The sequence below is a fragment of the Mangifera indica genome, chromosome 1 (assembly GCF_011075055.1).
Source record: "Mangifera indica cultivar Alphonso chromosome 1, CATAS_Mindica_2.1, whole genome shotgun sequence".
Taxonomy (NCBI): Eukaryota; Viridiplantae; Streptophyta; class Magnoliopsida; order Sapindales; family Anacardiaceae; genus Mangifera; species Mangifera indica.
In genome coordinates this window covers 7,007,157-7,034,091 of record NC_058137.1, presented here as the reverse complement: position 1 = coordinate 7,034,091, position 26,935 = coordinate 7,007,157, and the positions used below count along the sequence as shown (strand labels likewise).

General features: G+C 34.8%; 1 protein-coding gene and 1 pseudogene across 1 annotated transcript; both read right to left on the bottom strand.

Annotated features, from left to right (window-relative positions):
• Positions 1-6,514: 6,514 nt before the first annotated feature.
• On the bottom strand, positions 6,515-14,971 carry LOC123227841 (annotated as a pseudogene).
• A 2,236-nt stretch (positions 14,972-17,207) lies between these two features.
• Positions 17,208-26,659, bottom strand: LOC123213815 (SKP1-like protein 1A). Its single transcript, XM_044633418.1, has 6 exons — positions 26,622-26,659; positions 26,191-26,497; positions 25,973-26,020; positions 18,892-18,939; positions 18,332-18,478; positions 17,208-17,636 (listed from the first exon to the last, which is right to left on the bottom strand). Exons 2-6 carry the CDS (start codon positions 26,473-26,475, stop codon positions 17,463-17,465), a joined length of 702 nt encoding a protein of 233 aa, XP_044489353.1. The 5' UTR covers positions 26,476-26,497; positions 26,622-26,659; the 3' UTR covers positions 17,208-17,462.
• Between the last annotated feature and the right edge of the window lie 276 nt (positions 26,660-26,935).

Here is a 26,935-nt window from a genome sequence, read left to right as displayed (position 1 = left end):
CCAATTACAGTTTCAAAACCTTATAAAAGAAATTATCACTTTTTAAATTTTAAATGAGAAAAAATATTAGATTTTTAGACAAAAGAGGAAAATGTGATAAATTTTTAATTCTTTTTAATATTTTTAACTAAATAATATATCTACTTTTAAACTTAACAGTGAATTTTAATAAAACAGTTGATATTTGATTTTTTGAAAGTTAAACTGTGAGGGTTTAAGATTTTACCAAACCTTGGGTGGGAATAAGTCTTTTGGCCATCATTTTAAGACCAAAACAAAGAGTACAATATTTATAGATAAAATTTAAATTAAAATGGTTAAAATTGAGTTAATTAATTAAAGTAATCATTTTTAATGTGTTTATATAACAATATTCTCTAACTCAATTGGTATATTTTTTGTAGTCAAAAGATAAATGTTTGATTAAATTATCCTCTTTTATAAAAATTGTCTCTTACTCAGTTCAATATGTTTCAAACTTGTATACTCCCTTCATATAAAGTATTCATTGTATACACCATCTTATTGTCATTGATCTCAAGCAATCTACTTTGTTTTCACACCAAAAATAGAAGACAAAAAAAGGGTTAATAAGTGTTCATCTTTATTTTTACTACTTAAAAAGTATATAGATTTACCTATGTTGCGTTGAAAATGGAGATGTTGTAAGTATGCAATTGAAGTTATTCTACTTTAGGTTAATTTGTTAAATAGATTGAAATGACTCTGTCTTTGATGAGTTGTGCGAATTTTATAATTACGATTTATTGAAAGTGGGAGACTAAGTGATTTTTGCTATAAGTATCTTGTTCCTGTCGGATGTTAGCAATATTTTTCTTTAATAATCGAGGATTTCATTTTTATTTATTGGACGGGTAAACTTAAGATATAGTGATCGAACTTATAACTATTACTTAAGACATAGTGATCGGATTTATAATCATTATATCATATAAGTTAAGATTTTATAAACATGATAAAAATTCGAATCCAAATATTCACCTTAAAAGTTTTAATATTCTACAAATTTTGTTAACTCTTGAGGTTAATATTAGCAATATTATTGAATGTTCTATCAAAAACAACTCTATAAAACCATTGTTCGGTGAAACTGTCAACCATTTTGAAAAAATTTAAGAGGAAAATATAAATTTTTAAAGTTAAAAAACTTTATGTACGGATAAAGTTGTTAATTTTCAAAATTTATAGGAGAAAATTTAATAAATTTTATAATTTTTAATATTATTAGTATAATAATTATTTTATCTTTATCTCTAATAAAAAGTTTTAACAAAAATTACATTATGGATAAAACTTCAGATTTTTTAAATCTTATAAATATGAGTTTAAGATAACACCTAAACTAGGGTGGGAAATAGTCCCTTGGCCTTTTGAATTTTTAGTAAAAATAATTACATACAAAATCTCCTGCCTTTCTTTTTCAAATGGATTTCTTTCCAATCCAAAGCATTCTTCCTTACATGAAAATGATTTGATGGCAATTCCCTTCCAACTCCTTACAGATTATAATTATCATTAAATCGACAGGTTTTTACAAGTTATCAGAAGTCCCCGAGCATAATTCTTTTGAGGTCAAAAGACTTATTCCTGTATAAAGGTTAGCAAAATCTCAAACTCTTATTTGTTAATTTTTAAAAACTCAAATAATTTTTTCTTAAGATTTTGAAACTACATTGTCTCTCTCTCTCCTATCCCTGACTGTCATCGTCGAAGAGAAATCGAAAGGAAGAGAGACAAGTGGTGATAGTTTTAAAACCTTAGGGGGGGAAATTTTCATCTTTTAAACTTTGGATAAAAAAATATCAAATTTTGAAAAACTAAAAAGGGAGATGTGATAAATTTTTAGTTCTTTTTAATATTTTTAACTAAATAATATTTTTATTATTAACTGTAATTATTAATTTTAACAGAATAATATATATTTAATTTTTTTTAAAATTAACAAATGAAAATTTGAGATTTCACCAAACCTTGGGTGAGAATAACTATTTCGGCCATCTTTTTAAGACCAAAACCAAAAGAACAATATATATAGATAAATTTTAAATTAAAATAGTTAAAATTTAGGTAATTAATTAAAATACTCATTTTTTAATCTGTTTATATAACAATAATCTAAAAATCAGTTAGTATATTTTTTGTAGTCAAAAGGTGAATGATAGATGAAATTGTCCTCTTCTATAAAAATGGTCTCTTACTCAGTTCAACATATTTCAAAACTCGTATACTCTCTACATATAAAGCAGTCATCGTAGGATCTACTTAGTTTTTCACAAGAAACAAAATTAATAAATGTTCATCTTTATTTTTTACTACTCAAAAAGTGTATAGATTTACTTCCGTTGCATTGAAAATGAAAATGTCATAGGTATGCAATTGAATTTACACGGTTCTAAATTTGATTTGTGAAATAGATTGAATTGAACACGCCTTTGATAATTGTATGAATTTTATTGTGATTGAATAGGGTCATAATCAATTAATAGTGAAATTCAGTTGTTTTTAAGAAATTTCCATCATGCATGATTAGGATCTAATATACGAGTCACATATGGTAGGATCTAGTGAAAATAAGAAATTAAATGATATTTGCTATAAATATGTGATACTTGCATGATGTCAGTAATGTTGTCGAATGCTCTATCAAGGATAACTCCATAAATCATTGACATTGATAACTATTTTGAAATTTTTTAAATTATTAACATTTATTTTAAAAATTTAACTTTCATTTATTTAATTTTTTAGATTTTTGTATAATTTTTTTATAATTATAGTTTTATTTAAATAATCATACCTAAAATAGAGTGATTAACATAATCTCACCCAATTTTTAGCCTTAAGATATAAATAAATTAATGTTATCCAAGTTTTAACCTAAAGATACCTTTTTAATCATGTTTTCTCGTTTAAAACTAACTCGGTTAAATAAATTAATGTTACAAGGGCAATATATTAATTTAATACAAAAATTAAAAAAAAAAATTAAAAAGAACAACACTTTTCAGATCTCATCTTACCATTTTAAATACAATTGTATGATCATTTTATAAATTTGAAATTTATATTCAGTCCATGCAGTTCAATTTCTAGAACCCTAACCATTGCAATAAACAACTATAACCCATCACTTCATTGCTCATTAATTCAAAATTTCATAAAAACAAAACAAAGCAAAAGTTTATATGACAAAAAAGTCTTAGAAGTAGAAGCATGAGGAACACAAACACATCTAGCACGACTACCATTGGAAGAGATTACCAGAGGTAGTTAACAGGAGATCTGAAAAGATTCTTTATTTTTCAACTTTGTTAAGTTGTGGCAGAGGTTTCTATTTTGAGTTTATTTGGATTTTAATTAAGGAATACGTCTATTGTTGATGATGAGATTTTCTCTGATGGATATTCTACAATTTGGAGAATATTCAACACATAGTGTATGGAGATGGGGGAGACCGCGAGAGTAAACTGGTGGTGGCGACAAAGAAGTCAATCCAATACAGTAAAAGAAGAAAAAACAATCCAGTGTAACTCACCAAACGGCAAATAAGAGATGACCAATTCATCACCATTTAAGAAGTAAAAATCAAATATAAGTTGGTCCATCAATGAAGCTGAAATAGATTTTGATATGTTCAACTTTGAATTAAGGCCATTTACCCAAAAAATAAAATAAAATAAAACTTTGAATTAAGGCCAAAGGACTTATTCCCACCTAAAGTTTGTTGCATTCCCAAATCAATATCCATTAAGTATTGAAAACCCAAACACTCACGGTTAAAACTAATGGAACCATTAAATTTTAAGGGTGAAATCATCTTTTTAGGTGAAAATATATTTAAAATAATAAAATGTTATCTATTTCTCCTCTAAATTAAATTTTAAAATATTACATTTTTTCTCAAGATTTCTTCTTTTTTTTCCCTTCTATTTTCTAGCGTCATCACTAGCCGACTTTCCTCTCTCTTCCCTTGCCGACGTTGGAAACCATAACAAAGTGGTTTTTGTCATTGGACGAAGATGAATCGTTTTCTTCTCTTTGTCTAGAGACGAAAAACACTTTGTTATGGTTTCTGATACCAGTAAGGGGAGGGAGAGAGAAGTCGGCCAATGACAGCACCGAAAAAAAGGAGGGAGAAAAAGAAAGAAAACCTAAGGGGAAAATATAACATTTCAAAGTTTAATCAAGAGGAAAATTATTAATTTTTTAAATCTATGAGGGAAAATAAATAATGTTAACTGATTGGGTTAGTTTTAACTGCCTAAAAGTGGGTGTTTGGGTTTGCAATATTCAATGGATATTGATTTGGGAATGCAACAAACTTTGGATGGGAATAAGTCCTTCTGCCATAAATTAAAAGCTAAATGTAGTAGTCATTACTAGCGGTGAGCGGGTTCTGATACCTTGTAAAATTTTCAGAAACCAAAATCGATCGGTTTCCATAAATAAGAACTAGAACATGGAACCTATAAGGTCAGCTCCTAGTAGGAATTAGCCTTATAGGTTCTGATTCCTACCCAAAACCTCTCTCTCTCTCTCTCTCTCTCTCTCTCTCTCTCTCTCTCTCTCTCTCTCTCTATATATATATATATATATATATCTTCCATATCATAAACATCAACAATTTACTATAACATCCAGTAATCGGATTCTACTAATAATCTGAACATAAAAGCCACCAATAACAACAGAAATAACATATCATATTTACTGATCCTTAAAACAACTAATCATGGAGAAGTTTAAGCAGAAAGAATAAAACAAAATACCTAGATGAAAATGCAGGTATAAACAAGAAGAAAGCAACAAGCATTAAAGATGAAGGAACATCTTCTCACCTAAAGATTAACTAGCTCAAGAGAACAGAGATTGGGAGAGAAGCAACGAAGCAGGTGGCTCAGAGTTAGAAAAGAATGGGAAAGAATAGGAAATAGGTTATGTTATGTATTAATTTAATTTTTTATTTAAAATTGTTGCGTCAGTTATCCAACCCAATAATGTGAATAAGAGAATCAAGTCAGTTTTGGTCACGAGAGCAATGAACTAAACCAGTCCCGAAACTTGCAAATTCCTTTACTTTATTACCCAAAACCTACCCTATTTTATTTGGTTCTTGTAAGAACCGAAATCAATCACTTGGCATACAACAATTCCGACTCTAAATGGGTAATTTGCTCACCCCTAGCCTGTACGCATGCGAATGCTTAGTTGAGCATGCATAAGCTTCCTGGAGCAAATCATCATATTCTTGTTGGATGGCAACTCTTTAGAGAAGTGTGATTAAGATTATCCTGCTGCAGTATACATGTTTTTTAATTATTTATATTAATTTATTTAATTTATCAAATAATAAAAAATTTTAATAATATTATGTTACTGTAATTTAATTACTAATTCAATCTCTGATATTAAAAAAAGTCAAAATAATTTTAATTTTTATGAAACTTTTTTTAATCTAAACATCAAATAATATGGAAAATATATTTGAAAATAATATAGATAATAAAATGAAAACCAGAAATAAATAATTTAATTAATTTTATAATTTTATAATCTAAATAATTTTTACTGTATTTATATAACAATAATCCCAAACTCAATTGATATATTTTTTGTAGTTAAAAGATGAATATTAGATGAAATTATCCCCTTTTATAAAAATTGTCCCTTACTCAATTCAACATATTTCGAAACTCCACTTACTCTTGTCAACTTCCCCAACCTTCCTTATCTAATTCATACATTTTCTTCCTTAAAAATAGACCTACACCATCTTCTGCAAAATGCATCGTAGGATCCACATACATATAAATATTTTTCATAATGTCTAAAATTATTTCCCATGATGTAACTTCATTGTCTAATTTTTCTAATAGATTAATTAGAAGAATATGAGCATCTAAATTTAATATAAAAGACTCAAACCTTCTTCCAATTTCTACACACACAAGAACAAAAAGGGCCTACACCAACCCAATCAAACATGGTGAAAATATTCAATATACTTATTTGGTGCAAATTAAGTGCGTGTATATATCCTGGCCAATAAGGGCAAATATTAAATGGGAAAATAGTGATATCATTTTTGATCATTTAACTAGTAGTGGAAGACCTTAGTAGAAATAATAATTATAACAAATTTACCACCTATATTTATTATTTAAGAAATTGGTGTCATTTTCAAAATTCAACCAACCTCCATTATTATTCCAGAAACTTAAAATGTCACCAAAGCCGGCCTTTATATATATATAACAAAGTGTATGTTTGGTCATGCACATCTTCCTACTTCAACCATTCATCCAATTATAATATATAGTTGAGCTTCTAGAAAGAGTAGATCTAGACACTAATAATTAATTTAAGAAGAAATTGGAGAATCTTTATGGGTTGGTGACCGGCACAAGCTTAAATACCCCTAGTTTCTGGGGCTAGCCATTCCTCATTCCATTGATACTTGATACCTAGAGTTTGGTAATCAAAGGAAATTCGGAGTCAATGTTTAGTCAACATGAGTGCATAAAACCAAGTAATTAACTCAAACAACACTATACCTTACAGAAATTAGTATATAGTACACCATGTGAAATCTGGAGATTACTGTACATAGGGAGAAGCATTCTCAAAACAAGTTTTATATGACAGTGGCAGCTGGTCGATACCTCTATATTTGCTCCTTGAAGTTGGAGGAGTCTCCTAGCAGCAGCTAATTTGAGCTTTCTTTTGCTCATTATGATTCCATGAATTGTGAAGTTGGGGGGCTCATTTTTCTCTTCTCAGGACCTACAAGTTGGTTTTTTACCAACATGGAAAAAGTCAGAAAAATCCATGAAACAAAAGGGCATAAGGAAGCTCCAAGACAGATGATACAACATCACCTGGTCTCATCAAACTGAAAAACTGAAGCTCCTGTTCTCAGTATCAGAAATATGGATGATGGATCAAGAACAGAACAAACATTTTATCAGAAGAAGTCAAGCCCTAGCATGGCACATACCATAGATGCCGCGGATTTCCACTTCTCGCCATTCTTGGACAAGAGCACAGCAGCAACAGAGCAGCAGCACATCATATGTGACAAGAAATCATCAATAAACCCTCCCCCTGAAAGGATGAGATAATTAATAGCAGAGTATATGCTGAAACAAATTAATTAAAAATCAAGATTTGGACGTTAGGATTTTATTATATGGGGACTAAATCTTCTATTAACACTCATCCTGATGCTTTGCAAGTAGAAGAACATTGGGGTGCAATTTTCAGCAAGATACATGATTTTGAAATTTCTGCTATAAGCACCTTTTTTTGTTCTGATTTTCCCATTCTTTATGCTGATTCAATGTTCCCTATAAATCTTCAAGGTGCTAAATGGGTTGCAATGGTTAACCATGTTTTAGTGAGGCACACATATAGGAGAATAAATTGACAACAACAGCAGCATTCAGCAAGTTTATTTTTTTGATCTATTTTGTACTAACAGAGAGATCATGATCTTGCAGGCACTGAGAAGTTATACCGTGATGGTTAATGTCTTACGAAGCTTCCTTCTAACACAGCAAGTGTAACAACAGCAAGATAATATCAATGAGTATGCCATGAGTTCATTACATGCTTCTGCAGAAGCTGATAAACATGAAACCAAAATTTTAATGTGTGAGCTTTCAAATGGTTATAGCCAAAGATTGAATTTCAAACATGTAGGAATGCTATGTTGATAAGGAAAGAAAAAGCAATAAAACCAAAAATCACGTGATTCATGCGACAAGATTAGATTTGATAGTGGACAGTGCGGAACCCAAGACTGGCACAGTCAGGGGTCTTAGTGTCGGGTTAGCCCGCATATAATGCGAAGCCTATGGCATGGCCCTATTTGTGCTAGGCGGCCTGCCCATTAATTATATTAATAAAAAAATAAATTTAAAACAACACTCATTTAAATTTACTAATATAAATTTCTTTTCAAATTAACACAACCGAATATCGCAAATTACAAATCAATCCTCCAAATCACATTTTATTTCTATTATCAAATGATATAAAATCATTTTTTATTACTAATTATCATATCTAATTAAAAAAAACTTTTTATTTTATTGATGACGTTACGATTGACTTACTTTCTCTAACTATATCTTTTTGGTTTATCTAACACTTGAGTTAGAACAACTATTTTTCATAAACTATTGCAACCATTGCATTAATATCAATTAACAATCTAGTTTCTATTTTGTTTTTACAATTTTGCTAATTATTAGTTTTCTTTAGAATATTTTGATAATAAAAAAAAATTAGTAAATTCTAAACGAAAAAAATATTTAAACAATTAGGACAACTATAAATGGGTGTAATGTAAACATTATATCAAATACATTGTCACTCTTACAGTGTTTACATTACACTTGTTCTTAGTCAATAGAGCATATTAAGTTTTTTTTATTATCAAAATATTTTAAATAAAATAATAATTAACAAAATTAAAAAAATAAAAAAGAAACTATGTTATTAATCGATATTAAGAGAATGGTGTAAGTAACAAGTACAACAAAAATTATAAAGGTTATGCGCATGAATTTATCAATTCTTCTAGTTGGTGTAGTGTACAATCAACAATTGTCTCAGATCTCAAACATCAAGAGTAAGCCAAGAAAACATAGTTAAAGAAAATAAGTTGAATGTGATGTAGCCGATAAAAAAAAGTTTAGAGCATATTAAGTTTTTTTATTATCAAAATATTTTAAACAAAAATAATAACTAACAAAATTTTATAAAAAAAAAAAACTATATTATTAATAGACATTAAGGGAATGGTGTAAGTAACAGGTACAACAAAAATTATGAAAGTCATGCACACAAGCTTATCAGTTCTTCTTGATGGCGTAATATACAATCAACAGTTGTCACAGATCTCAAACATCAAGAGTAAACCAAGAAAACGTAGTTAAAGAAAATAAGTCGAATACAACGTTACCGATAAAAAAAAAGTTTCCTTTAATTGGATACTAATTAGTAATAGAAAATGATTTTATATAATTTGAAAATATAAATAAAATTTGATTTAGAGAATTGACTTATAATTTATGATCTTTAATTGTATTAATATGAAAGAAATTTTATATTAGTAAACTATAATAATTATTTTTTTAATTTTATTTTTTAATAAGAAGTCAAACACAAAAGTTTATACAAAAATTGAATGAAGAATATGTAGGGAGAAATTAAGATTGAAATAGAAATATTGAATGAAGAAAATATAAAAAAAAATTAAAAGAGAATGTAGAAAAAATTAAAAAATTAGATTAAATGTGTGTACTAAGAGAATTATTGGTCACCAATATTTCTATGAGCCAGCCTGACCTAGCGTAACACTGTAGCACACCCTTTAAGATCGAAAAAAAAACACACAAAAATTGCAGCGTCTAGACAGGATCACCATTTTGTGATCTATTTCCAGTAAATCAAAATATTGCATACTAAAAGTTTCTAGATTGTGCAAGTCAAAAAACATCAGAAGCCTGCCAGAAATAGAATCACTAGTTTCCATAATTGATTACCAAAGTCTTCGATCTGTAAAGGCAGTACCAAAAAAAATAATTAGGAACTTCTAACTGAGATTCAAAAAAAAAACAAAGAACTTCTAACTGAGATGCACGTGGTGATATAAGGAGTCAGGAAAATTCCTCAAATCTAATTTGTCCTTCAGTGAAACCACTAAACAGATTTACATCTTCAGAAAAAAATTGGCAACCAACAGTAATCAGAAATGTAATGATCCTGACTACAACAATTTTACACAGTTAATAATTGGCCTCAGTTTTTCAAATTCTTCTGGGCCAAAATGTACTCACTGGTGCATTCAAATTCAAAAGATGATGCTAGATCACCAACACTGAGGATAAAATCATGGTCTGATTACCTAGTCTACCAGATAATTTAAAAGAAGGTTGTGAAAAGAATTGTCACTTAAATAACCATGCAGTCCAACAAGCATCTAGAGCAATTTATAGTAATTTTACAGAAATGGAACATCTGTAACAAGAATAGGCTTAAAGTACATTATAGGTAAAAGATTAGTATGAATATCTTTAAGGACTTCTTTTTAGTAGGTCAGAGCATCAGCATTAACCTGCACTTTAAAAGGGGAAATCTGAATACACTAAGCTGTCAGTGTAGCAGAAAATTTCAAACATGATCAGAATTCTCCAAGTTTAAACTTTAGAGTAACATTTTGCACAAGCAAACAAAATAATTAACAAAACAGCTAATGGAAAAACTCCTACAACGAGAGCCAAACGTATGTTGAAGCTAGCAGATCGAGCCTAGATGCCAAAGTTCTAATTCTATCACATCTGAACATAGGATAAGCAACCATGAGGTTTCAACTGACCCAAATGTTAGGAATGTAGAAACTACTTACACGTGCCGGTTATTTGCCACAGTTGCAATCTTTGAAAATGTACCACAAGGATAGAATAATGTCTTTATACCTGCAGTGGAGATTAGCTGCTCAGACACTAAGCAAATATTTGGAATGTACAAGATTGCAATTTCGGATATTTCTCAGTCTATTATGTACAAGATGTGACCTAAGTCACAAGATACAAAATAAAATTAGGGGTAGACTTCACTATCATGAATTAGTAGGAGGTGCATTAATTTAGCTATGCAGAAACAAAGGCATATTTCCAGATCTCAATGATACAACTAATATAGATAAACTAAAAAAGAACTGCAGTGGGCATGAAAAAGATCATTTTATGGATACAATAATAAAATATAACTTTCCAAAAGATCATTTAAAGTGATCAGTAGCATGAGAGGACATACACAGAAGAGGTTCCGAACAACAGCCGAGCAGAACAGTATGCCACTCTTCGTCCTGATAAAAGCCCCTTCTTGACAGCAGATCCTGCCCTGATGAAACTGAAGATGTGTTTCTGAACAGAAAAGGTGGCATCCAACTTTTTTCAGCATCCTTTTTTATACTAGTTAAAATATCAGAATTTATTATCGTGCAAACAAAAAGATGCTAAAGGACAACAGGAATTCATTTAAACTCCAGCAGGCATTACCTGAGTCCCAACTGCTTGAGATAAAAGTAGTCACATTTAGTTAAATCCTGTGTGTCAGTTCAAACCATATTATCCTGTCTATAGTCCAGTTACTTTTCGGAATGTTAAAATTATGTCACTGACACAAATTATAGATCAGATATAAGAAAGATATAAGAATATTCAGACTACCCCAAATGTTAACATAAGCACTATTAATGAACTATAATGCACATTCAACCGAAGAGACATAGAAGCAGAAAAGAATATATAACCTGGATGTCATGCGAGAATCAATTTTTTTAGGAGATTGCTAATTATACAATTGATGTTTCCCACTATCAGCATCAGAATAGTTGCTCTCTACTTTCTTAAGAAGTTTTTTGGGTGAACTCTCTTCTGGAAGAGGACCTGCTGCAACAGTTTCTGTAACATCATCAAACGCTGAATCACTTCAACCTGGTTAAAATCCATATTAGCTTGGGATATTTGTAATTCTCGTTGAAGCTTTTCATTTTCATTTTCCTTTTTCAATGCTTCGTTAAACCCCATGTTTGTGTAGGAAGATGATAAAGTCTTTTTAAGAACCATAGTTTCATGTACCGAAGGTTCCCGTTGCAGGATAGCAGTTTGCAACTTTTGGTCCTCCTCATCGAATGTGTGTTCACGTTGATCCTTCCCAATATCTTCCAGTCTCTCCTGTCAAGTATCAGATAATCAAAAATCATTCAGCTCAAAGATTATGTTATAAGAACATCGCCGCCACATAAAAGGTCCAACAGAGTGATCTTATTGATCTAACTCTCATAATTACAAGACCCTAGGCACATTCTTATCAATCTATGATGCAGAAGGATACGAAAGAGAGTTCCATGTATTCATCAACAAAGCAATGTGATCCACAATCGCATAATAAAAAGATAGAATCATCAAAAAGTTAGTCATCCTATCAAAATCTAAAGTAATTTGTCCTTAACAATACATGTTGATCAGTTGATGGCATTCATGGACTGAAGTAATTAAAAAATTTATAAAACTAACCATCAATGTAATTTATACGTCTATTTTTCTGTTTTCTCATTTGCTGAAGTTGAACTGATTCAATATCAAATCCGAGCTAACGAGAAATAGTGGAATGTGTTATTGGCGATTACAAAGTCTCGGTTCTAGTAACAAAATTGCAATTGAATGGCAAGAATTTTAACACGACAACTCTTTAGACTTAGATATCTACTACCCTCTAGCAACCCTTCCAATTTCTCTTCATTGTCTTTTTCTTTTTTTGTTTATGATGTAGATAGAACGATTTCTCTTCAAAGTGTGCCAAAACATAAAGCAGCTATTTCAGATCCAAGCCCATTTGATTATTTTTGGTCTTTTTTTCAGCAACCCATTTTGGGCAATCAGGGTTCTAAAACATTCTTCAGATTTTGAAATATATATTACACTATTTTGCTTTTTAAATGCATTGTCAACCCTGGTATTTTTTGCATTAATACTGTTATTGAAGCATACTCCAATAATATTATGTCTGAACAAGTTGTGGTTTTTTTATTTTAATATGATTTAAAATGGGTTTGTGCCAAATAGTTATAGCTTTGTTCCTCGCTTGGGCTCCTGCTCGAGGGTGGCATGTATTGGAAAAGGGAAAATGTGCCATGGTTTGGCCGTGAAGAATGGGGTTGATTTTGTAATGCCAGTGTGGAACTGTTTGATTCATATGTATGGTTGTTTTGGACTTATAGATTGCGTTGCAAAGGTTTTCGTTGAAATATCTCAGAGAGACTTGATTTGTGGAATCCAATGGTTGATGGGTGTATAGGAGTGGGAAATTTGTAAGCTGCGCATCAACTGTTTAATATAATGACAGACACAAATGTGACTTCTTGGAATATCTTGATCAATGGTTATTCAAAGGGTAGAAACCCTGGTTGCTCGTTAAAGTTGTTTAAGAAAATGGTTAAGAGTGGGGGTTTCAAGGGAGTGATACTACAATGGTTAATGTGCTCATTGCCTGAAGTAAGTCAACACAATTGAAGGAAGTAAGTTCAATGCACGGCTTTATCATAAGGACTTCAGAAAAATCAAATCTAATTCTTGATACATCATTGATAGATATGTATAGTAAATGTAATAAGGTAGAACGCAGCACAAAGAGTGTTTGATAGGTTGGAAACTAGAAATTTAGTTTGCTAGAATGCAATGATTTTTGGGCATTGTATTCATGGAAAACCAGAGGCTGGGCTTAAATTATTTACAACATTGGCAGATCAGACTGGAGCAGAAGGAAAGAGCATTTCTCCAGAAGAAATCACTTTCATTGGTGTTTTTTGTGCTTCTGCACGAGCAGAACTATTGACAGAAAAAAGAAGTTATTTCAATCAAATGATTGATTTTTATAAGATTAAACCAAATTTTGCACATTATTGATGCCTGACAAACCTTTACTCTGGTTCAGAGCTTATAGAAAGGGCTGAGGAAATCTTAAGGAAAATGTCTGAAGACAAGAAATTGCCATCAGAATCATTGGTGTGGGTCAATGTATTCAGCTCATATCGTTTCCAAAGAGATTTGGCTTTAGGGGAAAGAATAGCAAAAACTTTGATAAACATGGATCCTCATGATTTCTCTTACTATTATTTGCTACTGAATGTCTATGATGTAGCAGGTCGAAAGGAGCATGTTGCTATGGTGAGAGAGCAAATGAAAGAAAGGATGGGAAGAATACCCAGATGTAGTCATGTAGACTTGAAAAAAATGGTTCACAAGTTGAAATTGGAATGCTCTTTTGCGGGGGACAGGGAAACGAAAGTCATCATGCAGAAATCAAGCTTTGTGACTGTTGTGTCAGAGCAGCCACAACTGCATGAGAAAGAGATGGGAACTTCCGAATAAGATTTACAATTTTGGTGGGGCTAATGGGTGCAGTTCTTCCCCAAATGAGTGTACTCAGCAAAATTTGAAGTGTTCAGTAATCATCAATCACATGTTTCCACAAGTTGAAGTCAGTCCTATTTTTTGACAAGATGGTGGCTAACGCTAAGTCTAATTTTGTTCAGTAATTTCATCTTATTGTTGACTAAATTTATTCTTAATTTAATAATAAATTAGCTCATGTTTTATCTTTAATTTTAAGTTGTTTAATTACATAATAATATATTATTAATTATACATAAAAATATATACAATATATATAAATATAGGATTACTCTTCAATTATATAATTAAAACCAAGTGCACATACTATTGTAAAAGTTATTTTAAACAAATTAAAATGGGAGAACATATTTCCCACCTATTTTATAATTTATATTATGAAAGTTCCTTCGGATAATTTATATTATGTAATTAATTAGCTTCATAAATAAAATATTTGGATACTATCATCGATTTTAATAATTAAAAAAATAATTTATATTTAGAAATTTTTTTTTAAATATTGATTAATTGTGCAGCCTCTATATACTTTCTTAGCAAGTTTTTTGGGTGAACTCTCTTCTGGAAGAGGACCTGCTGCAACAGTTTCTGTAACATCAATCAAACGCTGAATCACTTCAACCTGGTTAAAATCCATAATAGCTTGGGATATTTGTAATTCTCGTTGAAGCTTTTCATTTTCCTTTTTCAATGCTTCATTAAACCCCATGTTTGGGTAGGAAGATGATGAAGTCTTTTTAAGAACCATAGTTTCATGTACTGAAGGTTCTCTTTGCAGGATAGCAGTTTGCAACTTTTGGTCCTCCTCATCGAGTGTGTATTCACGTTGATCCTTCTCAACATCTTCCAGTCTCTCCTGTCAAGTATCAGATAATCAAAAATCATTCAGCTCAAAGATGATGTTATAAGAACATCACCACCACATAAAAGGTCCAACAGAGTGATTTTATTGATCTAACTCTCATAATCACAAGACCCTAGGCACATTCTTATCAATCTATGATGCAGAAAGATACGAAAGAGAGTTGCATGTACTCATCAACAAAGCAATGTGTTCCACAATCGCATCATAAAAAAATAGAATCATAAAAAAGGTAGTCATCCTATCAAAATCTAGAGTAATTTGGCCTTAACAATATATGTTGATCAGTTGATGGCATTTATGGACTGAAGTAATTAGAAAATTTATAAAACTAACTTCTAATGTAATTTATACATCTATTTTTCTGTTTTCTCATTTGCTGAAGTTGAACTGATTCAATATCAAATCTGAGCTAACAAGAAATAGTGGAATGCGTTATTGGCGATTACAAAGTCTCAGTTCTAATAACAAAATTGCAAATGAATGGCAAAAATTTTAACACGACAACTCTTTAGACTTAGATTTCTACTATCCTCCAGCAACCCTTACAATTTCTCTTCATTATCTACTTCTTCTTCTGTTTATGGTGGAGATAGAACGATTTCTCTCTTAAAAACGTGCCAAAACATAAAGCAGTTGTTTCAAATCCAAGCCCATTTGATTATTTCTAGTCTTTTTTTCAGCAACCCATTTTGGGCAATCAGGATTCTAAAACATTCTTTGAATTTTGGAAATATAGATTACACTATTTTGCTTTTTAAATGCATTGTCAACCCTGGTACTTTTTGTGTTAATGTTGTTGTTAAAGCATACTCCAATAGTAATATGTCTGAACAAGTTGTAGTTTTTTTATTTTAATATGATTAAAAATCGGTTTATGCCAAATAGTTATAGCTTTGTTCCTCTCTTGGGCTCCTGCTCGAAGGTGGAATGTATTGAAACAGAGAAAATGTGCCAAGGTTTGGTCGTGAAGAATGGGGTTTATTTGTATTGCCAGTGCGGAATAGTTTGATTCATATGTATGGTTGTTTTGGACTTATAGATTGTGCTACGAAGGTTTTTGCTGAAATATCTCAAAGAGACTTGATTTGTGGAATTCAATGGTTGTTGGGTGCGTAAGAGTGGGAAATTTGCAAGTTGGGCATCAACTGTTTGATGTAATGACTGAGAGAAATGTGACTTCTTGGAATATCTTGATCAGTGGTTATTCAAAGGGTGAAAACCCCGACTGCTCATTAAAGTTGTTTAGGCAAATGGTAAGAAGTGGGGGTTTCGAGAAAGTGATACTACAATAGTTAGTGTACACACTGCCTATGGTAAATCAGCACGATTGAACGAAGGAAGTTCAAAGCATGGTTTCATCATAAGGACTTCAGAAAAATCTAATCTGATTCTTGATACATCACTGATTGTTATGTATAGTAAATGTCAGAAGGTAGATGCAGCGCAAAGAGTGTTTGAAAGGATGGAAGCTAGGAATTTAGTTTGCTGGAATGTAATGATTTTTGGGCATTGTATTCATGGAAAACCAGAGGCTGGGCTTAAATTATTTACAACATTGGTAAATCGGAGTGGAGCAGAAGGAAAGAACATTTCTCCTTGCTACTGAATGTCTATGATGTAGCAGGTCGAAAGGAGGATGTTGCTATGGTGAAAAAGCAAATGAAAGAAAGAAGGATGGGAAGAATAACCGGATGTAGTCTTGTAGACTTGAAAGAGATGGTTCACAAGTTGAAATTGGAATGCTCTTTTGCGGGGGACAGGGAAACGAAGGAGAGTTCATCATGCAGAAATCAAGCTTGGTGACTGTTGTTTCAGAGCAGCCACAACTGCATGAGAAAGAGATGGGAAGTTAGCATCAAAACCAATTCAAGTAAGGATATAGGATACATCACTAAACAGCATTATTTATGTATCTACACATTTCATTACAGAGTGATTGATTGAAGGATTCAGTGTCTTGTAGAAGTTCCGAATAAGATTTACAATTTTGGTGGGGCTAACGGGAGCAGTTCTTCCCCAGATGAGTGTACTCAACAGAATTTGAAGAGTTTATTAATCATCATTCGCATGTTTCCACAAGTTGAAGTCAGTCCAATTTTTTGACAAGCTGGTGGCTATTGCTAAGTCAAATTTTGTTCGGTAATTTCATCTTATTGTTGATTAAATTTATTCTTAATTTAATAATAAATTAGCTCATATAACTCTACTATTTCTCAACCAAGTTAAAAACGACAATGTCAACAAGTCACTACCTCTCATCGCCCCTGCACCGTCAGATAAGATTAATAACCTCAAACCACCTTCAACTATAGAAGGGGTTATTAAAGCAACAAAAATTTCAGAAAGAGTAAATTTAACATTTTTCCTAGAGGAAATCATCAAACAACACAATCCCCGGGTCAGATTAGCAGAAAGGCATTAAGTCCAAACGCTGCTAGACCAGATTGGATTGAACCATTATTTACGCCTTAAGAAGTTCGTAAGTTTGTTATATAGGTCTATGGCACAGAGAAAGCATTTGAACTACTAGCCAATAACACAGAGAAGCATCCAGTGATATGTTACTAAAACATATTCATAAGAACCCAAGTTTACTCGAATCCCCACTGCTTCTCCCGACGGAACTCCTCCTCCTCTTCTGGGGTGAACTTATTTTTTATGTTGAACGTCTTGTAAATCTCTTCGGGTGTCTTCCCCTTGATCATATCTGCAACGGTCTGGCAGGTAAGGTCTAGCAGCCCTTTGATGTTCAGGTAGTTAGCAGCCTGCAGAACAAAACAAATCAAACATATAGGAATTGTCACAAAACCTCAAAGCATTAAATCAAACAAAACTGAAGCAGAACATAGCTGTGCCAATACCGATGACTGACCTCAAACACACCCTAGAAACACCAAGAAAATTGTAGACACAATGTTATACAATAAGGTAGAGTAAACAAGTCTGGCACAACGCAACTACATTTACAATGCAATACAATCCGCAAAATAATTTTCTCCAACCTGATTCAACGGCAATGCAGGTTCTCTCCTACTAAACACCCAGGCCCCAAATGTTTTCTTGGCATCAAATCAAAATTTCAGGCTCAGGCAGCTAAAGAAACAAAAGACCAACCATTTCTCTTCATAAACACCAGAGAATCACATACGTAAAACAGTGTAACTGCAACTCCCACGAACAACAACAAATTCTCCAAAGGACATATTTCAGCTTTCAAAAGTTTTATCAAACTATCGAATAAAACTCACTAAAAGCCCCCCTAATAACAAAAACATACAACACACCAGAAGGGTAATTTAAAACATATAATTAAATCAAGAAAATTTTTCCATAAACAGCAATGCAAAACACCAAAATTACTTCGTTAAGTCAGGGAACAGAAATCAAGAAACCCTAACTTGGAAGATGAACCCTAATTTCAAAAAAGACAAACAGATTGAGGGAATAAAGGGGTACTGACCAGAATGAGGTCAAAGAGAGTGGCCTGGTCGACCTTCACGAACTCAGCGTCCCAGTTCTTCAGGTCTTCCTCAGCAGCATCGTAGCTGTGGTTAATCTTATTGTTCACAGCTTTGGTGAGCCTGGGCTCCATGTGCTGCCCTTCCCACTAAACACCCAGGCCCCAAATGTTGTTTCAGCCTCAAATCAAAATTTCGGGCTCAAGCAACTAAAGAAACAAAAGACCAACCACTACTTCTCTTCATAAACACCAGAGAATCACATATGTAAAACAGTGTAACTGCAACTCCCGCGAACAACAAAAAATTGTCCAAAGGATATATTTCAGCTTTCAAAAGTTTAATCAAACTATTGAATAAAACTCACTAAAAGCCCCCCTTAATAACAAAAACATACAAAACGCCAGAAGAGTAATTTAAAACATATATCTAAATCAAGAAAATTTTTCCATAAACAGCAATACAAGACACAAAAATTAGTCCATTAAGTCAGGGAACAAAAATCAAGAAACCCTAATTTCAAAAAGGACAAAACAGATCGAGTGAATAAAGAGGTACTGACCCGGCGAAAGACATTCCACAACTCAACGCCCCAGTCCCCGCGGGCCCCCTTAATAACAAAAACACACAACACACCAAAAGAGTAATTTAAAACATGTATCTAAATCAAGAAATTTTTTCCATAAACAGCAATACAGAACACAAAAATAACTCCGTTAAGTCAGGGAACAAAAATAAAGAAACCCTAACTTGGAAGATGAACCCTAATTTCAAGAAGGCCAAAGGACTATGTCCCACCCAAGGTATGATACAATATCAAGTTTTCACCCTTTAACTATGAAAATATCATTTATCCACCCATGGCTGATTAAATTTAACGAAACTTTAACTCCTAAAAATTTATCTTTTTTTACTCCTCTAAACTTTAAAAACTAAAATTTTCTCTCAACTTAAGTTTTAAAAAATAACAGTTTCACTATAAAGTTTCGTTTTGAAATGTTCGACAACATCTTCGGCTCTATTGCCAACGATCTCTCCCTCCGGAAGCATCCTCTCCTTCCGACGATCTCTTTCCTCTCATTTGAACGCCCGATCGGCGTTGGAGAAGCCTTGGGAGACGAAGTTCTTCGCCTTTCCAGAAAAAGACGACAGCTCGTCTTCGTCTTCGTCTTCGTCTTTCCAGACGAAGACGACAGCTCGTCTTCGTCTTTCTCGATGAAGTTCTTCGTCTCCCAAGGTTTCTCCAATATCGATCAAGCGTCTAAATGGGAGGAAAGAGATCGTCGAATGGAGAAGATGTTTTGGGAGGGAGAGTGTTAGGGTGAAGGTATATGTGAAAAGGAAATTCAAAAAAGGGAGAATGACAAGTGGCGGCCGTGTAGGAAGAGCACAGGATAATCAAGCAGCTGAGGAAAATCTTTCAAGTCAAGAGCAGCAGAGGACTGAAGAAAGAAGTTTGTACTTGACCCAGGGAAATTCAAGCAATGAAGTGACAGAGAAAAGACAGGGAGTGGGGGAGTAGATATAATCTTGGGGTATGGAGTATAGGAGGTTAAGAAAAATTAAGAGAAAGGAGTGGTTAGAAAGGGAGAGATGACAGCCTCTCGAAGTGCTGTAGGTATTGAGCGGTGGTAGTAAAAGTAGTGGCTGTTTGGAAGTGGTTTTGGTTGTTACTGTTTGTATCTTTTTGTTAACCCAGTCCTGTAATTACTGTTCTTTATCTTTTGGTGTTGACGAGTATTGTAATTGTAAAGCTGGGAAGAATCCCTTGACCATTGTAATTGACAGCAAAAATGGAAAAGAAATGAATGCATGAATTATATTATTTTGTTAAACTTTGTTATTACAAAATACTATTACATTGAAAATATTAAGATAGTAATGTGGGTTGGATGAGAGTGAGATTCTGGAATTCTTGCAAGCCCGTTCTGCACCTTCAGATGAACTGTAATTCCCAGGTTCTGTAGTCTTCAGGTTGCCAGGTCCGTATCAGATTGGTATCAGAGCATGACTCGGATGGAGACAAGGGTGGAAAAGTTAGAGGTGGAACTAACCGCTATGAAGGAAGGGATGGAAATCTTTCGATCGGAGGTGAGAGACAGCAATGCCAGGATGGAACGAATGGAGTCTAATGTAGAGACCATTAAGGAATTTTTAAGGGAGTTGAGGGAATCGGCCGTCGCACGTGAAGATGACGATAAAGGGAAGGCACCGATGGGAGCCACCCCTTCCACGTCATATTCTCCTCCATCCAGGGATCCAACAGGGCCGCTTCCAGGGAGGACAGAGGAGGGAATGAATGAAATAGAGAGAGACGCAGGTGAAACGTGGGGAGGTAACAGAAGAGACTTACTGTTCCGACGATTGGAGCTACCCCTCTTCAACGGGATGGAAGCACTAGATTGGGTTTCTAAGATTGAGCGATACTTCCAAGTGAATAGGTTGACGGAGCCAGAGAAGCTGACAGCCGCCGGTGTTGGCATGGAAGGAGATGCATTACATTGGTTGCAGTGGCGTGAAAAACATCAGCCATTTGCAGGGTGGGAGGCGTTCAAACGAGAGGTGCTGGAGCGGTTTCCGCCACCAGATGAACGCTCTGCAGAAGAAGAGCTCTTCAGTCTCCGACAAACGGGATCAGTCCAAGATTATCGCAGTAGGTTCGAGTTGCTCTCTGCGGCTGTCGACGATCTTTCGGAAGACAAGATGAAGATCATCTTCATGAACGGATTGTTGGATGAAATCCGATCAGAAGTAAAGATGTTTCATCCTAGGACGTTGTCGGAAATGATGACGCGCGCACGCCAAGTGGAGATGAAAAATTCGATCATTGATGAACGATATGTGCTGCGTCCAGGCAGAAGTTTTCCCAGGAACCAAACACAGCAGACCCGTTTCTTATACCCGACCCATACCAGCCCAATTTTGGTCTCACCTAGCCCTCATATGCAAGCCTCCAGTTTCAAGTCCAATATTCCCACATATTCAGCTCCAGCCCACACAACACGTCAACCCCAGCCCAAGGATTCAGTTGGAGTTTCACATAACCCAAATGAAGGACTGACCCGAGGCCAAAATGAAACACGCCCATCCAATTTTAAAACACTGCGGACGAATGCTCCTTCACGTTCAGTGACGAGCACAGGAGCTTCAACTTCGTGGCCGCGACGAGAGAACAATTTCCGAAGGCTTTCAGATGATGAGTTTCGAGCGAAGGTGGAGAAGGGACTGTGCTTCCGTTGTGATGAAAAATTTGTTCCTGGCCACCGCTGTAAGTTTCGCCAACTGAGAGTCATGATAACCAACGAAGAGGAGGGCGAAGAGAAGATGGAAGATATGGAGGATGAGGAATTTCCAGCGGAAGTTTCAGAAGAGGAAGTCAATTTAAACAGTAGTTCCGTAGTGGGGCTGGATTCTCCCAAGACGATGAAATTGATCGGAAAAATTAAGGGCAAAGAAGTGGTCATCTTGGTGGATAGTGGGGCTACACATAATTTCCTTTCAAATAGGGTGGCTCAAGATTTGGGATTACAGGCGCAGGCTTCCACATATTCAGTAGTGCTGGGGGATGATAGGAAAATAAAAGGAGTAAGGCGATGTGAGGAGGTGGAGCTGACGTTGCCAGGACTTTCTATGTTATTAAATTTCCTTTCCTTTCCTTTAGGGGGAGTTGATGTTATTTTGGGGATTGAGTGGTTGCGAAAATTGGGGGAAATTAAAATTAATTGGGATACTCAGTATATGAGATTTAAGTGGGCTGGCAGAAAAATAGAATTAAGGGGAAACTCTTCTCTAGTCCGACGGGAGGCCTCCTTAAAAGCATTATGTAAACTGGTGGGCGATAGTGGAGGCGGGTTCTGGATTGAATTGGGTACAATGGCAGGAGAAGAAGAGGTAGAAGGTTCGGTTACAAGTCCACAGATTCAGGAAATATTAGATGACTTCAGAGTGCTATTTACAGAGCCACAAAACCTTCCTCCCCAGAGGAACCAAGATCATGCCATCCGATTATTGTCGGGTTTTCAGATTCCTAATTTACGACCTTATCGGTATCCCTACTACCAAAAAAATGAAATTGAAAAGATAGTGAAAGAGATGTTGGCAGCAGGGGTGGTGCGCCCTAGTGTAAGCCCTTTTTCTAGTCCCGTGATTTTGGTCCGCAAGAAAGACGGAGGTTGGCGATTCTGTGTCGACTACCGAGCACTTAACCGAATTACCATCCCCGACAAATTTCCAATTCCTACCATTGACGAACTGTTGGATGAATTGGGAGGTGCTGTGGTGTTTAGCAAGCTTGATTTAAAATCGGGGTACCATCAAATAAGGGTGCGAGAAGAGGATGTTGAGAAGACCGCCTTTCGAACTCATGAGGGGCATTATGAATTCAGAGTTATGCCGTTTGGGCTGACCAATGCGCCCGCCACGTTTCAAAGCTTGATGAATGAAATTTTTAAGCCTCATCTACGAAAATTTGTATTGGTTTTCTTTGACGATATACTGATTTACAGTCGAACCTTTCAAGAGCATTTAAAACACTTGAGGGTGGTGTTACAGCTGCTATGGGATAACGAGTTGGTGGTCAATAAAAGAAAATGCTCATTTGGTCAGACACGGATTGCATACTTGGGTCATATAGTGTCAAAGGAAGGGGTAGAAGCTGACCCGAAAAAAATTAAAGACATGGAAGCTTGGCCGGTTCCACGTGATCTAAGAGAGTTGAGAGGATTCTTAGGACTGACCGGGTACTACCGTAAGTTTGTAAGGGGGTATGGACGAATCGCCGAGCCATTGACGAATTTGTTAAAAAAGAATGCTTTCTGCTGGGGACCTGAGGCGCAACAAGCTTTTGAAGCTCTCAAGACTGCCATGGTCTCTGTCCCTGTTCTGGCAGCTCCGGACTTCTCCAAGCAGTTTATAATTGAGACAGATGCATCGGGTTCAGGATTAGGAGCAGTGCTTATGCAAGAGGGTCGACCTATCGCATACTTGAGTAAAGCTCTTTCACTGCGAAACCGTGGTAAATCAGTGTATGAAAGAGAATTAATGGCGATAGTATTGGCGTTCCAAAAGTGGCGTCATTACCTTCTCGGAAGACATTTTCAGATTCGAACGGACCAAAAAAGCCTAAAATTTTTGACAGAGCAGACGATTATAGGGCATGAACAGCAGAAATGGTTGGTAAAAATGCTAGGATTTGACTTCGAGATTGTATATCGCCCGGGATGCGAAAACAAAGCGGCGGATGCATTATCAAGAAATCCAAAATTCACTCCAGAATGCAGAGCAGTCACAACAGTGCAGTTGGAAGGATTCGAAGGCTTGCAACAAGAAGTGGAGGAGGATGAGAAATTACGAAGTATTATCCATGATTCACTGTGCAACCCCACTTCTCATGTCGGCTATACTCTGAAAGGAGGCAAACTATTATACAGAGATAAATTGGTGCTGCCGAGACACTCCAGGTTCATTCCCTCTTTAATTGCTGAATTCCACTCTTCATCCTTTGGGGGCCATTCTGGGTTCTTCAGAACTTATAAGAGGTTAAATTCTCTTCTGTATTGGGAAGGAATGAAGGGAGATATTAAGGCTTTTGTGGCAGAATGTGATGTTTGTCAAAGGATGAAGTATGAAGCAAGGTCACCAGCGGGTTTATTGCAGCCCTTACCTATTCCGATCGACACATGGGAAGACCTATCCATGGATTTTATTGAGGGCCTTCCGAAGGCAAAAGGTTTGAGCGTAGTCTTGGTAGTTGTGGATAGACTATCTAAGTATGCCCATTTTGTAGCATTGCGACATCTATATAATGCTAAGGAGGTGGCTGAAATATTCGTAAAAGAAGTCGTACGCCTCCATGGGTTTCCACGAACCATAGTGTCGGACCGTGACCGTATTTTCTTGAGTAACTTTTGGACAGAAATTTTCAAGGCTGCAGGGACTTTATTAAAGTATAGCTCTGCATACCACCCTCAGACGGACGGGCAAACAGAAGTTGTAAACCGTAATTTGGAAACGTATCTCCGTTGCTTTTGTTCAAGGCAACCTAAAGAGTGGCCTCGATGGCTAGCATGGGCGGAATATTGGTATAACACTACCTTCCATGGCTCCACAGGCATGACTCCGTTTAAGGCGATTTATGGGAAGGATCCTCCTCCTCTCCTCCGATGGGTAGAAGAGGAGTCCAGAATTGAAGGTGTGAATTCTATGATTAAGGAAAGAAATCTGATTCTGGATGAGTTGAAGCATAATCTACATCTTGCTCAACAAAGAATGAAATTGGCAGCTGATAGACATAGACGAGAGGTTGAATTTCAGGTGATTGAGAGAGTCGGAAGTGTGGCTTATAAACTGAAATTGCCAGAGGATGCAAAAATACATCCTATTTTTCACATTTCTCAATTGAAGAAGCAGATTGGCACTGCTAGGGAGCCTCAACTGCTGCCTGATTGCCTTAGCGAAGGATTGGAACTCCAGGTGCAGCCAGAAGCAGTTTTGGAGCACAGGTATTCAGAGCATGGGGACCTTGAATTGTTGACAAAGTGGCAGGGGTTACCGGACTGTGAAAATTCATGGGAATTGTATGAGAATCTCAAACACCTTTTTCCCCATTTGCACCTTGAGGACAAGGTGCCTCTTGACGGGAGCGGCAATGTTAGGGTGAAGGTATATGTGAAAAGGAAATTCAAAAAAGGGAGAATGACAAGTGGCGGCCGTGTAGGAAGAGCACAGGATAATCAAGCAGCTGAGGAAAATCTTTCAAGTCAAGAGCAGCAGAGGACTGAAGAAAGAAGTTTGTACTTGACCCAGGGAAATTCAAGCAATGAAGTGACAGAGAAAAGACAGGGAGTGGGGGAGTAGATATAATCTTGGGGTATGGAGTATAGGAGGTTAAGAAAAATTAAGAGAAATGAGTGGTTAGAAAGGGAGAGATGACAGCCTCTCGAAGTGCTGTAGGTATTGAGCGGTGGTAGTAAAAGTAGTGGCTGTTTGGAAGTGGTTTTGGTTGTTACTGTTTGTATCTTTTTGTTAACCCAGTCCTGTAATTACTGTTCTTTATCTTTTGGTGTTGACGAGTATTGTAATTGTAAAGCTAGGAAGAATCCCTTGACCATTGTAATTGACAGCAAAAATGGAAAAGAAATGAATGCATGAATTATATTATTTTGTTAAACTTGGTTATTACAAAATACTATTACATTGAAAATATTAAGATAGTAATGTGGGTTGGATGAGAGTGAGATTCTGGAATTCTTGCAAGCCCGTTCTGCACCTTCAGATGAACTGTAATTCCCAGGTTCTGTAGTCTTCAGGTTGCCAGGTCCGTATCAGAGAGACCGTTAGCAATGGAGTCGGAGATGTCACCAAACATTTCAAAATGAAACCCTAAAGTGAAACTGTCATTTTTTGAAACGTTGGCTAGGGGAAAATTTTAGTTTTTAAAGTTTAAAGGGGTAAAAATATTTAATATTTTAGTTTATTTTTTAAAACTAATATTATAATTTAGTTTTAACTTTTTATATATAGATGTTTGATATTTTTATAGTTAAAGTACGAAAATTTGAGATTGTAAAATATCTTGCACGGGAAATACTCCTTTGGCCGTTCAAAAAAAGATAAAGAGATCAACGAAATAAAGGGGTACCAACCAGTTCAGCGGGAGTCACGAAAATATGGTCCCGGTGCCGGAGGTCCTGCTTAATAACAAAAACATACAACACATTAGAAGAGTAATTTAAAACATATATTTAAATCAAGAAAATTTTTCCATAAACAGCAATACAAAACACAAAAATTACTCCATTTAAGTTGGGGAACAAAAATCATGAAACCCTAACTTGGAAGATGAACCCTAAGGAGTACTGACCCGGCAAAAGGGATGCACCAACTTAGCGTCTTCCTTAGCAGCAGTGTTGCTGTGGTTAATCTTATTGTTGGTAGATTCTGTGAGCCCAAACTGCACGTGCTTCTTGCAGTACTCGATAACCTTTTCAAGGATCATGCTGGTGACATTAAGTACCGGAATGACATTACTAGTAGGGGCATCTTCAATCACATGTTTGATCGTCTGAGACATGAGAGCCACGGCCTCCTCGACCTTAAACAACTTGCCTTCAGAGCTCTTGAGGGTGATCTCCGTTGGTGACGACATGGTATCAAAGTGAAGAGGCTCTCTATATTATAAATAAAGAAGATTTGAGAGACAAATTTGAAACGCAACAAAAAATAAATAAGAGCAAAAGCTAATTGAGAAAAGTGATTTTGGATGAACCAAATACAAAGAGTAGCGGTACTTACAAGCTAAGCCATCGAGGAGTAGGGGACCCATGCAATGGCTGATATCACATTTATTTTATCGAGTATAAAAATATTTATTTGATAAAATAAATTAATATAGTATTTTTGATATTAAAGTTTTATCAATTAATATAATATATGAGTTTTTATTATATAAAGATTTGATTCTTCGTAATAAAAAAAGGTGATTCTTTATGATAAAATGAAACAACTATTTGTTAATAAAAATTTATGACTTTTAATGGAAAATCACCATCAATTTTATAAATAGAAGTTGGTTTTCTCTCTGTCTTTTACACACATATATTTTTCAC

Coding starts and splice junctions, on each gene's coding strand:
- LOC123213815 (XM_044633418.1), bottom strand. CDS start 26,475: ATGTCGTCACCAACGGAGATCACCCTCAAGAGCTCTGAAGGCAAGTTG. Junction 26,021..26,190: donor TGGTGCATCCCTTTTGCCGG/GTCAGTACTCCT, acceptor TTTGTTATTAAG/CAGGACCTCCGGCACCGGGA. Junction 18,940..25,972: donor TCGTGACTCCCGCTGAACTG/GTTGGTACCCCT, acceptor TTTGTTATTAAG/GGGGCCCGCGGGGACTGGGG.